The sequence below is a fragment of the Castanea sativa genome, chromosome 11 (genome assembly GCF_040712315.1).
Source record: "Castanea sativa cultivar Marrone di Chiusa Pesio chromosome 11, ASM4071231v1".
NCBI classification, from domain to species: Eukaryota; Viridiplantae; Streptophyta; class Magnoliopsida; order Fagales; family Fagaceae; genus Castanea; species Castanea sativa.
The window spans coordinates 30,469,054-30,481,087 of NC_134023.1; the positions used below are offsets into that span (position 1 = coordinate 30,469,054).

A 12,034-nucleotide genomic window follows, 5' to 3' on the forward strand; every position below is an offset into this window, starting at 1 on the left:
AAAACTTAGCCAATTCTAGCCCTTTAAGAAGAGCTTCATATTCAGATTCGTTGTTGGTGATTTGGTATTGTAGACGGGCTGCGTATTCCAACTTATCCCCTTCAGGGGACTTTAGTATGACTCCAATCCCTCCTGCGTATAGCGTGGACGATCCATCTACATTGATAACCCACCTTTGAGCTCCTACCTCTTTGTCCAACTCGTCCTGACTGGGGGTGAACTCCGCAATGAAATCTGCCAATGCTTAAGCTTTTATCGCACTCCTTGGTTAGTACCCGGCATCAAACTCACTAAGCTCTACCGCCCATTGGATTAGTCATCATGCAGCTTCCAACTTGTTCATTGCCTTCTTTAGGGGATGATTAGTTAGAACGTTGATAACATGAGCTTGAAAATAATGTCTCAGCTTTCTAGAAGCCATGACCAAAGCAAAAGCTAGCAAACAACATTATCAAAATAATTTTGTGAGAAAATAGATATCATTTTGGTGTCTTTTTATTTGCTTTACTTTCATGCTCGAGAATGACTTAGAAAGCCCTTAAAATGTTTGGTTACTTTATTTTCCATCTCTTCTTTGCTTTAAGGTGTAATATTAGGTTCTTTTCATTTTCACTAGCATTGGAAGTGTTGGGTTATAAATCGATCTCAGTTAATTAACCAATTATCCAAGTTAGTTAATTAGTTTAGTTACATCCAAGATTCAATTAAGTATATAACCAAATCGCCAATCTAAAGTTTAGTGCAGTAGAAAATGAATTGACACTACAAAATGTTACAATGGGGACAACTTTTGCAAGAAAATCCTCAATGGGTGATTATTTACGTCACTACTTCTAAAGAATCCACTAACAAGAATTGAGGTTTGATGAACTAGTAACAACTCAATACAAAACCCTAGGCACATGTCGCAACAATTTCACAATATGCGTGTGTTCTAGAATCCTAATGCACAAATTCCAAGATAAACCAAGTTATTGGGGGCTGAAACAGAAATTACTGTTTAGTTTTAGTGAAGCTCAATAAATTGAAAGGTGTTGAGCTAGGTATTGAGTTTCATTAAATCTCAATAGATCGATAAGTGTCACAGTCTCGTTGTTAGTAGCTTTTCTAACAAAACTGACAAAAAAATGCTCTATCTACAATATGCATACATTTAGCATTTTTAATACAATATAGGTAAAAAGGTGTCTGGGAATGGAAATAATAATGTTCTCTCAATGATTCATGATGTCTTTGGTTTTGTAGCATGTTGGAATGAATAATTTCTTTCTTTTTTATTGAATAGTTGCACTTTCAATAATCTTTAACTATCAATAACCTCTCTCTCTCTCTCTCTTTCTCTCTCTCTCTGAACTCGGCATTAGTTCTCACAAATTCTTTATTGTACATTATCCTCACACATCACCCATTTCACATTTTAAATGTGGACATTAATAAAAAAATGTGACCATCACAAATGAAATTATGGACATTTCGCGAACAGAATGTATATTAATGAGTGCAAGAGAATAAATACCGTCAGCAATATATATATGCATGAAATAAATGTGCATGAAACTGATTAGAACATATAACTGTGTCTTGAAGTGCTCCTTCTATACATCAGAGTAGAAATCCAATCCCTGAGGCCTGTGAATAAGTTTCAAACGCCAGTCATTATCTCCTTGGTCGCTAAACTGCTGTTGTTCCAATCACTCTCGTAGTACCACGTGTGTGGAGAAGGCGAAGTAAGAAGCGGCCACAGCAGATTCCTCTGTTTTCTTACTTTCCGAACAGCCATCTTTGAACGTTGCCTTAAAACCCCATTCACAGCCTTCAGATAGTTGCTTGAGTCGTGGTCTCTGCAGACTGTACCTTCTGAGCCATAGGCTGTTGGATCGCCTAGGGTCTCTAGTGGATGTGGACTATTGAGAAAGGCTCTAAGGGCACTTGTATAGTACCCAATCTGGGTCTTGTCCAATACATATAGAGCACTGCCTGGTGGGAGTAATGTGTGTGCAGGTGATGACTTCTCATCAGGTTGAAGAATGAATAGTTTGCAGAGTATAATACTATAATAGTTTCTGCATAAAATATGGCCATAAGAAAAAGTTAGTGAAAAATCTTGTGATAATATTGGTTAAATAATAAATTTATTATTTTTTAATAATTTAGACTTTTAGGACAAATGGTAATTTATCAAGATATTTGACACTATTTTCTAATGACTTGAGCTCTGCTTCAAATTTATTAAATAGCATTAAATTATCAAAATCCAGGTGTTTTTCCATGCCTGGTAAGTAATATGAATTTAAGCAATGTGGAGGGTTAAGATAAGAAAGGATCAATCAAGGCTACAAAAACACTAAATGATGAAGAAAAAGATGATACTTACATTTTTCATTAAACAAGAATGTGAGCGAAAGGATCCATTTAAACGCTTCAACAGTAAAGCAACATGATCAGGGTAGTTGCAAGAGAAGGCTCTAGGGACAAATATCTCTATGCATCATCACACAATGAATTTTGCTCTCATCCAAACCCAACTCATCAAGCAAGTTCTGGCCTCCACAGAACACAAATGGCTAGCCGAAAGTGACAACTGGCCGTAGATGGGAGGGCTTGACAACCTTTCTGGTCAGTAGCATCAAGTTGACTAAAAGAGAAAGACTACCCCCAAGAGAGTGTCCAGTAAATTGAAGTTTTGCACGATCCCCATATTTTTTCATATGTCCTATTATTTCTGGCATGTATTGCTCAATTATTTTCTTTGCAGCTTCATAAATTCCTCTATGAACAAGCACATCTGTACCCTGCAATCAAGGCAGGTAAATCAATGGTTCTGTTTCATTGTATGGTACATGTATTCACTAAATGGAGAAGATCGTTACCTCAAATTTAGTTGGTTCAAAGAAAAGGTTTGCTTGCCAAGATGCTAAAGAGTCGGATCCCTGCAACTCAAAAAATAAGTCTTCTTCCTCAGATCCTAAGCAAGACACATAAATAAATGGAAAATCCCTGGCCTACAGATCGTCATGTGATCAACGGCTAAAGTTGGAATTACCTGAATCACAAAGCAGCGAGTATAAGTGCTTAAATCATCACAGACAAACCATTCACAAGCTAATGAATGGAGTGACTGAAGGTCCCTTGCTGCCTCCAGCTTTTCCCTCTCTCCAGCAGCAACCACTGCCGTCATTGTTGAAGCTGCCATGTAAGCGGCCACCTCTGACTTATATAATCGTGTTGAAATCTCTCCCTCCTCTTGTGGTTGGCTTTCGGTTTTGAATGAAGCCTCACCATCACCCTCCTTCGATTCAGGGCCTGGGCAAAAAAGGCCCTTGGGGCGAAATTGGACATAAGATGCAGGTGAGGCAGCAATCTCGTAAGCAACAGATGGGTGGATAGGACATTTCTTCTCAAAATCCACAGCTTTCTGTGAACTGGAATGAATATCTATTGAGGCAATTTTGGGTACTCTAGTGGAGTCCTCATCCAGCTTGGCTTTAATAACAGCGGCCTCTGCTTTCTTCTTCAGTGAAGATGTTACAAATTGTAGGCCATAATATTTTTTCAAATCCTTGGCCTGCATATTAGTAGGATGAAGTTCTTATTTGTACTCAAAAAGTATTTGATTGATCAATATAAAAATTTGGTTAAGATACAGCATTATAAGTAATTAAAATATCAAGGACATGTTTTAAAAGGATGCAGAATAACATACCTCGATCTCTGGTATCACATAAGCCATGTTGCTCAAAAACGCCAATTTAGAGAATAGCTTGGTATCAGACCATGGTACTCGGACCAAAAGTCTTGAGAATGATTCACGATACTTCTTCTTCTGCACTATAATCAACTGTACAATAATCACAATCACCAATGTCATCTCCTTCACAAGCCTCATCTTTATCCACACTCTCCTTCTGCTGCCTATCCCTCCAATGACTTCTTAATTCCAACAGCCTCTCCACCCAATTCGATCTCTTTCTTTCCTCTCCTTCACTACTACGCACCAAGTTATCCTCTATATTCATATCTTTCTCAACTACATCCATGCCCTTACTAGTCTCCGGGTCAAACAAGAATGATCGAACTGAATTTCGAATAATGGAGCCAGATAATTGAAATGGGAAAATTCCCATTGAGCGACTGTTCTTTTGTTCTGGTTGTGTTGCTGTGGCTTGAATACGGTTTACAGAATAAAAAAGGTGGTTATCAGAGTAGGACCTCTGGATACTAGTGGCTCTATTATGAAGGTCCTTGCTAGAGAGTGAGCGGTGAAGACCATTGTGCTCCTTGAAGATGTCTTTTGTTGTTGTGGTAGCTGGAGATGTTGGAATGGTCACCGTTGTGCATACCATGACTTGTACGCTATTGGTTTTGCAGAATCCTAGCAAAATTCTTAGTAGTGAACGGTCTTCTTAGTTCTTACACTTGGGATGGCCTGAAATATTATCAAAATCTATTATTGAAGAATGAAAGGGTCTAGGACTCAAAACATTGGGTTTTTGGTGGAGTTTTTGAAACAAATTAACTTGGAGCATGGACCTTATAGTTATAAGGACACTATAGGGAACTATCACCCCTTGTTAACAACGAGAATGCCTGTGTCCCTATTGGACCAAAAACAATCACATTAGATGCCAACATTTGCTTGTGTCAACTTTTCCGTCAAAGTTAAACACTGTCTCTAGCCTCTAGGCTACAGACAAGGGTTTTTCAATTATTTCATTTTCTAATTAGCTCAGACATGGAGTAGTCATGTTTTTCCCAAAAGAAGACAGTTATATTTGATATCATAGTCCATTACCTCAGTTCTTTACCATGAACTTATCACCAAAAAACATAAATGCCAATGTTTGACGATTATAACAAATGTTCTTACCTTTTCATCAAAAAAAAAAATGTTCTTCCTATTACTATGACTTTTGACCCATAGAACTAAAAATGTGTGAACAGTGAACACCACATGCCATGGATATCAGCGTTGTTAAATTCAATACAACCACCTTCAAAGACTCTAGACTGATTATTCATTAATTTAATCCACTTGGCTAGAGCACTAGCAACGAGGGATGTAAAAAAATACTTATTTTAAGTCTTCAAACACTACTTTATTTATTTTACCAACTCATCTAACAATAAACTCAACATCTCAATTTTTATTTTTACATACAATCTAATAAAATAATATAAATTATTTAATAAAAAAATAAATAGTAAGAAGAAAGAGAGTGTGTGAGAGATTAAAAAAGTAGTTTTTTCTTTACAACCTCATGAATAGTAAGGTTGCATAAATATGCAACCTTACTATAGCTAGGATGAATAAATTTTTGGCTTTACATACCTGGATGGAGCGTGCTTTTAAGGGTCTAGTTGCTAAAATATCAACTTGAGGGTTTTTACACCCCAGTGCTAGTGCTAGTGCTCTTACAAAAGAGATAAAATAGTAATGAGCAACGAAATTACAAAAATTGAATTTATCCCTGTTGTTTCAAATTACAATAATAATATAATAGTAACTTAATTTTTGTTCTTTCATTTTTCCCTCTCTTATCAAATACATATGAAGTAAAACAAAAATATTTTATTTCCTCCCAATTTCCTATCATTTTCTATTTTCCATCCACATTTTTCCATCTTCAAAATCTTAGTTCGATATTGTTTACTCAATAAAAATTTGGGTAAAATTTCTAGTCTATACTCTTCCATTTTTCTATCTCTCATCAAACACAAAGAAAACAAAATATTTTCTTTTCTCCCACTTTTCTATCATTCTTTATTTTCCATCAACATTTTTCCATTTCAAAATCTTTACTCTATACTATCTACTCAATAAAAATTGTGTAAAATTCTATTTTGTACTCTTCCATTTTTTCATCCTTTATCAAAAAGAAAAATAATAATATTTTATTTTCTCTCACTTTTCTATCATTCAATATTTTCCATCCACTTCAAAATCTCAATTTCCATGAGACAAAACTTGTGCTTGCATATATTTATGTGTGTGTGTAATAGTAATACCTAATACCTGGAACCAAATGAAATCTTGTTGATTAATTTTGAATGGAAGCTTTTCTCTAGCGTTTCAAATATAAGAATCCATAGTCTCTTTAAAGCTTGAAACACTCCGCCTTCACTACCTGCCACGAACTATAAATGGTAGTCAGAATCTACAAAGATGACTAATAGTCTCCACACTCCAATCTGAAATATACGACACTTTACAAAATGTGGCTAAGCGTAAAAATAGTAACAACTAAAAGATAAAGACTAAAGTTCAATGTAAAGACTTGAGGGAGAAAAACCATGTTATTCTTAAATTTCCTGTAATTTATCTTCCTTCTCGTATCTTTCTTAAGATTGATTATGTTTTTATTTATTTATTTATTATACTTGAGTTGTTCGATTGTCACAAATTCAAAATATTTTCATAATAGTTAAAGTATTAAACTATTAGTCTATTATAAGTTAAACTAATATTTAATAAAATATAATCATGTTGAGATTCACCACAATTTTTTGTTAAAAAAATGATTTTACAAAAAAATTATAATATTTTGTTCCATTCTTAGTTAAATATAATATTTAGTTTCTAAAGTCCCAAACTCCTCAAATTCTTAGCCTATTTAAGTATAAGAATGGACAGTGCACCCAATCATATGAGATTCCTAAAAAAAAAAAAAAAACCATATGAGATTGAACAATTGGCCATACGTGACTAACCCACTAACTTGAAAAGGATGTTGGCTGCAAAGTTTTTCAGTTCATCAACACGATGAAGATCACGAAACTCCTTGGTTACAAAACTCTACGGTGTACAAACGCAGCAGCTTCTTTAAGCGAAAGATGAATTACGGTAAATTCTGTCTCCGGTCACAATTTGCATGAACAAAAATTTTGCCTCACACTTGCACAACCTTTGACGATCCTTAAAATAATCCTTATATATGTTTAAGGTTGTGAAAAAAGAAAGCTTAAACACATACACATGGATATGCGTGAAAACAGATCTAAAAAACTGATTTTCGTAAATCTCGATGGATATGTTATCTATTGAGCAGCTGTCGAGCATCGGGCTGAAGATCTCTTTTAAATCTCGATAAATACTATCTGTCGAGCTAGCTGTCGAGTTTTAAAATCTAGCACTTCTTCACTTGTTTCTTAGACAGATTTGCATGGCTTCAATACTTGTACTTGAATCTTGTTTTTTGAAGTATTAAACACATCCTAGATCTACCCATTTACAAGTAAAGTACGTTTTGTCATAAAATTAGCCAATTCTAAATGACATATGTTCCTAACATAATTCACATATGTCCTAATAATCTTCCCCTTTGGCAATCCGTGACAAAACCACAACAAACAAATGAATATATGAAAGAAGTCATAAATCACTCAACTCATACTCACTTGTTGAATACAATAAAATCTATCTTAACACAAAACTCTTGAAAAAATTTGCAAGAAGAGAGTTCATGGCAAGAAAGACTTTGACAACTTGTATTTCTGAAACACTTTAAACAAAACTCATTACGACATCTTAGTGTGAAACAAAAATAAAAGATTTCATACAAGTAATAAGAAGCATGTGCATAAAGAGAGAAAAAAAAACAATACATGAAGAGATAGGTGAAATAAAGTAATAACAACCTCAATATATATGACAATAAGAAAGTACAAGGTTTGCTATCACAAAATAAGAACAATGTATCTAAAAAGAAAGAAAAGAAAAGATACAAAAAGTCTTTACTACATCCCTTATAAACAAAAACAGTTCCCCTACCAAAAATATCTCTTATACTAACTCTCCCCCTAAGTACATGACTACTCTCATATCCAAAACTACTCTCCCTATTTGTCAAGAATGACAAAGTGTAAGTCACTGAGAAGTAGTCATCTCCTCGTCACCGGAAGAGCTAGAAGCCTCATCCTCATTGATGCGAACTTCAATCGACACGCTTTGAGACCCAACAAAAATATTGGAATATTTACCTAGGAAAGCTAAAATTCAGATTTATGAAAGAAACCCTGACCCAACGTTTATAATCGAAACGCGAACCAAAGGTATAAGTTGACCTTGACCCAATGATTATAAAGAATCACGAACCAAAGGTATAAAGTTTGAACGCCACAAGGAAGAATCCTTGATAAGTTCACAGTTCTTGAAGAACCAAAAGAGAGCAAAGCCTCACCTTTTCTGATTTCTATTCAATAATATTCTATGAAAAACGTTTACAAACATAAGGCCTATTTAAGGGCTCCATAAAACTTGACAGACAAGAAAATATATTCTAAAATAACTCCTAATTGATACCTTACCATATCTGGAATCAAATTTGACCTAAAAAGCATTAAATGAACCTAAAAACAAGGAATTAAATCACCTAAACCTAAAATAACGTTTTTACATAAAAATACCAAAAATAATAAATTACAATAATTAAACAGTAAATTGTGTCCTCATCAGACCCCTCCACTTGAAACAAACTCGTCCTCGAGTTCATCTTTGAAATCTGAAATCTTCCACTCCAAATAAACAAATACTTCGAATGCTTTAATGACTTGATCCTGTTATGAAACTTGAATCCTTCATAAAGTGTAGCAGAAAATTTCTTCTCATCTACTTTCAATTTATTTGCAACATCAATCAACAAAGGGTTGATAATAAAATTAAAATTTTCTACTCCAAGAAAATCAACAAATTGAATAGTCATCTTCAACAAATCACTTGAGACTAGAGGATTGTGAGTTGTGGACTCATCCTCATAATTAACCTCAATTGAATCTTCCACAATGTTCTCAATAATTACCATCTCTTTTTTTTTTTCAAGCTTTTTTCTTTCTTTTTTCACTTTTTTTTTTTTGGATGATAACAGGAAATAAAAGATAAAAGGATAGAAAACTGATTTTAGAACCTGTGCTCTGATACCAAATGATGCGAACCTAAATCGACACGCTTTGAGACCCAACAAAAATGTTGGAATATTTACCCAGGAAAGCTAAAATTCAGATTTATGAAGGAAACCCTGACCCAACGTTTATAATCGAAACGCGAACCAAAGGTATAAGTTGACCTTGACCCAATGATTATAAAGAATCACGAACCAAAGGTATAAAGTTTGAACGCCACAAGGAAGAATCCTTGATAAGTTCACAGTTCTTGAAGAACCAAAAGAGAGCAAAGCCTCACCTTTTCTGATTTCTATTCAATAATATTCTATGAAAAACTTTTACAAACATAAGGCCTATTTAAGGGCTCCATAAAACTTGACAAACGAGAAAATATATTCTAAAATAACTCCTAATTGATACCTTACCATATCATATTAGTCTATATCATCATCATAGTATTCATAATAGAGCCCATGATGAGAATCAACAAGCATTCAAGGATCCATTGCATGTTCCAGTTGGGCCTATTACAAGAGCAAGATCCAAGAAAATCCAAGAAGCACTTAATGGGCTGATTCAAGAGATTTGGGCTGATTCTAACGCAGGATGTTCCAAGCTTGGCCCAGAGGAAGATGAAAGTGTAGTAAATTTAATTCAAGCTATTTAGGGCTGATCTGACTTAATTGGGAGTGATTTATGGCATGAATTAATGGCTGATTGACTTTCCAGCTCTGTATCAGTTAAGGAAGATTTTTTCCTATTTTGGATCTGCTAATTTCAGACCAAATCAGCTTTTATTTAGGGTTTTATTATTTAGTACGTTTTTTAGGTATTTTCCTTGTTTTTAGGTGCATTTAATGCTTTTTAGGTCAAACTTGATTCCTGATATGGTAAGGTATCAATTAGGAGTTATTTCAGAATATATTTTCTTGTCTGTCAAGTTTTGTGGAGTCCTTAAATATGCTGCGAAGTACGTAAACATTTTTCAGAATATTGTTGAATAAAATTCAGAAAAGGTGAGGCTTTGCTCTCTTTTGGTTCTTCAAGAACTGTGAACTTATCAAGGATTCTTCCTTGTGGCGTTCAAACTTTATACCTTTGGTTCGTGATTCTTATAATCATTGGGTCAAGGTCAATTTATACCTTTGGTTCGCGTTTCGATTATAAACGTTGGGTCAGGGTTTCTATCATAAATCTGATTTTTAGCTTTCCTGGGTTAAATATTCCAATATTTTTGTTGGGTCTCAAAGCGTGTCGATTGAGGTTCGCATCATTTGGTATCAGAGCACAGGTTCTAAAATCAGTTTTCTATCCCTTTATCTTTTGTTTCCTGTTATCATCGTATTCTGTTCTTTTGTGTTCTTCATTCATCGTTCTTCTTTTTTTTTGTTTTTCTTTAAGTGCACTAGGTTAAAATCGTGCACCTAGTTCCCAAAAAAAAAAAAAAAAAATTTTGTAGTTTCAGTTCTCTCAGACCAAAATATTGTTTTTTCTTTTGTCTTCTTCCTTTGATTTGGTATTTCTTCCTTTGATTTAGTGTTTCTTTCATATTTTCTTGCCATTGGTTTTTGTTTTAACACTACAAGTTGAATTTCTTGTTCAAGTTTTTTAGTTCATTGCAGAACTAAAAAGGCGAAGCAACGAGTGGAAAAAGGCAAGAGAGTGTGAGACTAATATCGGGAAAAAGCCAATTTAAGAGTGAAACACGAGTGGGAGTGACATAATTTGAGTGCAAACACGTGAGGGAGTGTTGTGAGGAATTATTTCTAACAATTCTCTGTTGTTTCAAAAGTATGTCTTTCAGGTGTGAAACATCAAATAGGGAAGGAGGGAAGGAGTCGTCCATCATTTTACAGGCTATGCAACAACAATTTGAACGCATGAACGTGGTGTTTAATGAGATTCGGGATCGGATGGATAGGCAAGACACTGTTATTGCTACTTTGCGTGAGGAGCGTCCCCAAAGAGTCCCTAATGCTAGAAGGCAAGAAAGGCGTTCTCACATGAATGATTCGATGACTACCACGAGGATGAGTTTGAAGATGAAGAAGATCAAGCTTCACCGAACAATGACGGCAGGTTTGTGCCAAGGAGAGAAAGGCGTGGTGGAGGTTTTCGAAGAGATCCAAGATGGCAAGATGGGACTGACGAGGGAACCTAGGAAACATAAAAATGAAGATACCCACATTCCAAGGGAAAAATGATCCGAAGCATACTTGGAGTGGGAGAAGAAGGTGGAGTTAATCTTTGAGTGCCACAACTACTCCGAGGAGAAAAAGGTAAAACTCGCCGTCATTGAGTTTATCGACTATGCTATTATATGGTGGGATCAACTTGTGATGAACGAAGGAGAAACCGTGAGAGACCTATTGAGAGTTGGGTGGAAATGAAGGCAATCATGAGAAGGCGGTTTGTTCCTAGTCACTACTATAGGGACTTGTATCAGAAATTACAGAGTCTAACTCAAGGCTATAGGAGCGTGGATGACTACCACAAGGAGATGGAGATTGCCATGATTCGGGCAAATGTAGAGGAGGATAGAGAAGCTACCATGGCAAGGTTTCTGAATGGGCTGAATCGTGATATTGCCAACGTGGTGGAGTTGCAGCACTACGTGGAGTTGGAGGACATGGTGCACATGGCAATAAAGGTGGAACGACAGCTTAAAAGGAAAGGAACTCGGTCATTTCAAAATCTGGGCTCCTCTACTTCATGGATGTCAAATGGGAGGAAAGACGAAGGGGCTGTTTTCAAGTCCAAATCCGAACCACAAAAAAGGAGAGATGAAGCTCCCAGTGTCAACAAAGGTAAAAATGAATCCTAGACTCGTAATCGTGATATTAAGTGTTTTCGTTGTTTGGGAGTAGGTCATATTGCTTCACAATGCCCAAATAAGAGGACCATGATCGCACGTATTGATGGAGAGGTGGAAACTGAAAGCGAGGAAGATGATGACCAGATTCCATCACTTGAGGATGCTTGTGATGATGAATTGGAGTATCCAGTGGAGGGTGAGTCGCTTGTTGCAAGGCGTGCTTTAAGTGTCCAAGTCAAAGAGGATGACATGGAACAACAAAGGGAGAACATTTTTCACACTAGATGCCACGTCAACAACAAGGTATGTAGTATGATTATAGATGGGGGGAGCTGTACTAAT

General features: G+C 35.6%; 1 protein-coding gene across 1 annotated transcript; it reads right to left on the reverse strand.

Annotated features, from left to right (window-relative positions):
• Positions 1-1,642: 1,642 nt before the first annotated feature.
• On the reverse strand, positions 1,643-4,343 carry LOC142616334 (phospholipase A1 PLIP1, chloroplastic). The gene is given in 8 exon segments (XM_075789208.1): positions 1,643-2,051; positions 2,346-2,473; positions 2,475-2,792; positions 2,871-2,930; positions 3,044-3,249; positions 3,331-3,565; positions 3,704-3,815; positions 3,817-4,343. Coding segments are annotated over 8 exon segments (1,995 nt in total).
• Positions 4,344-12,034: the final 7,691 nt, after the last annotated feature.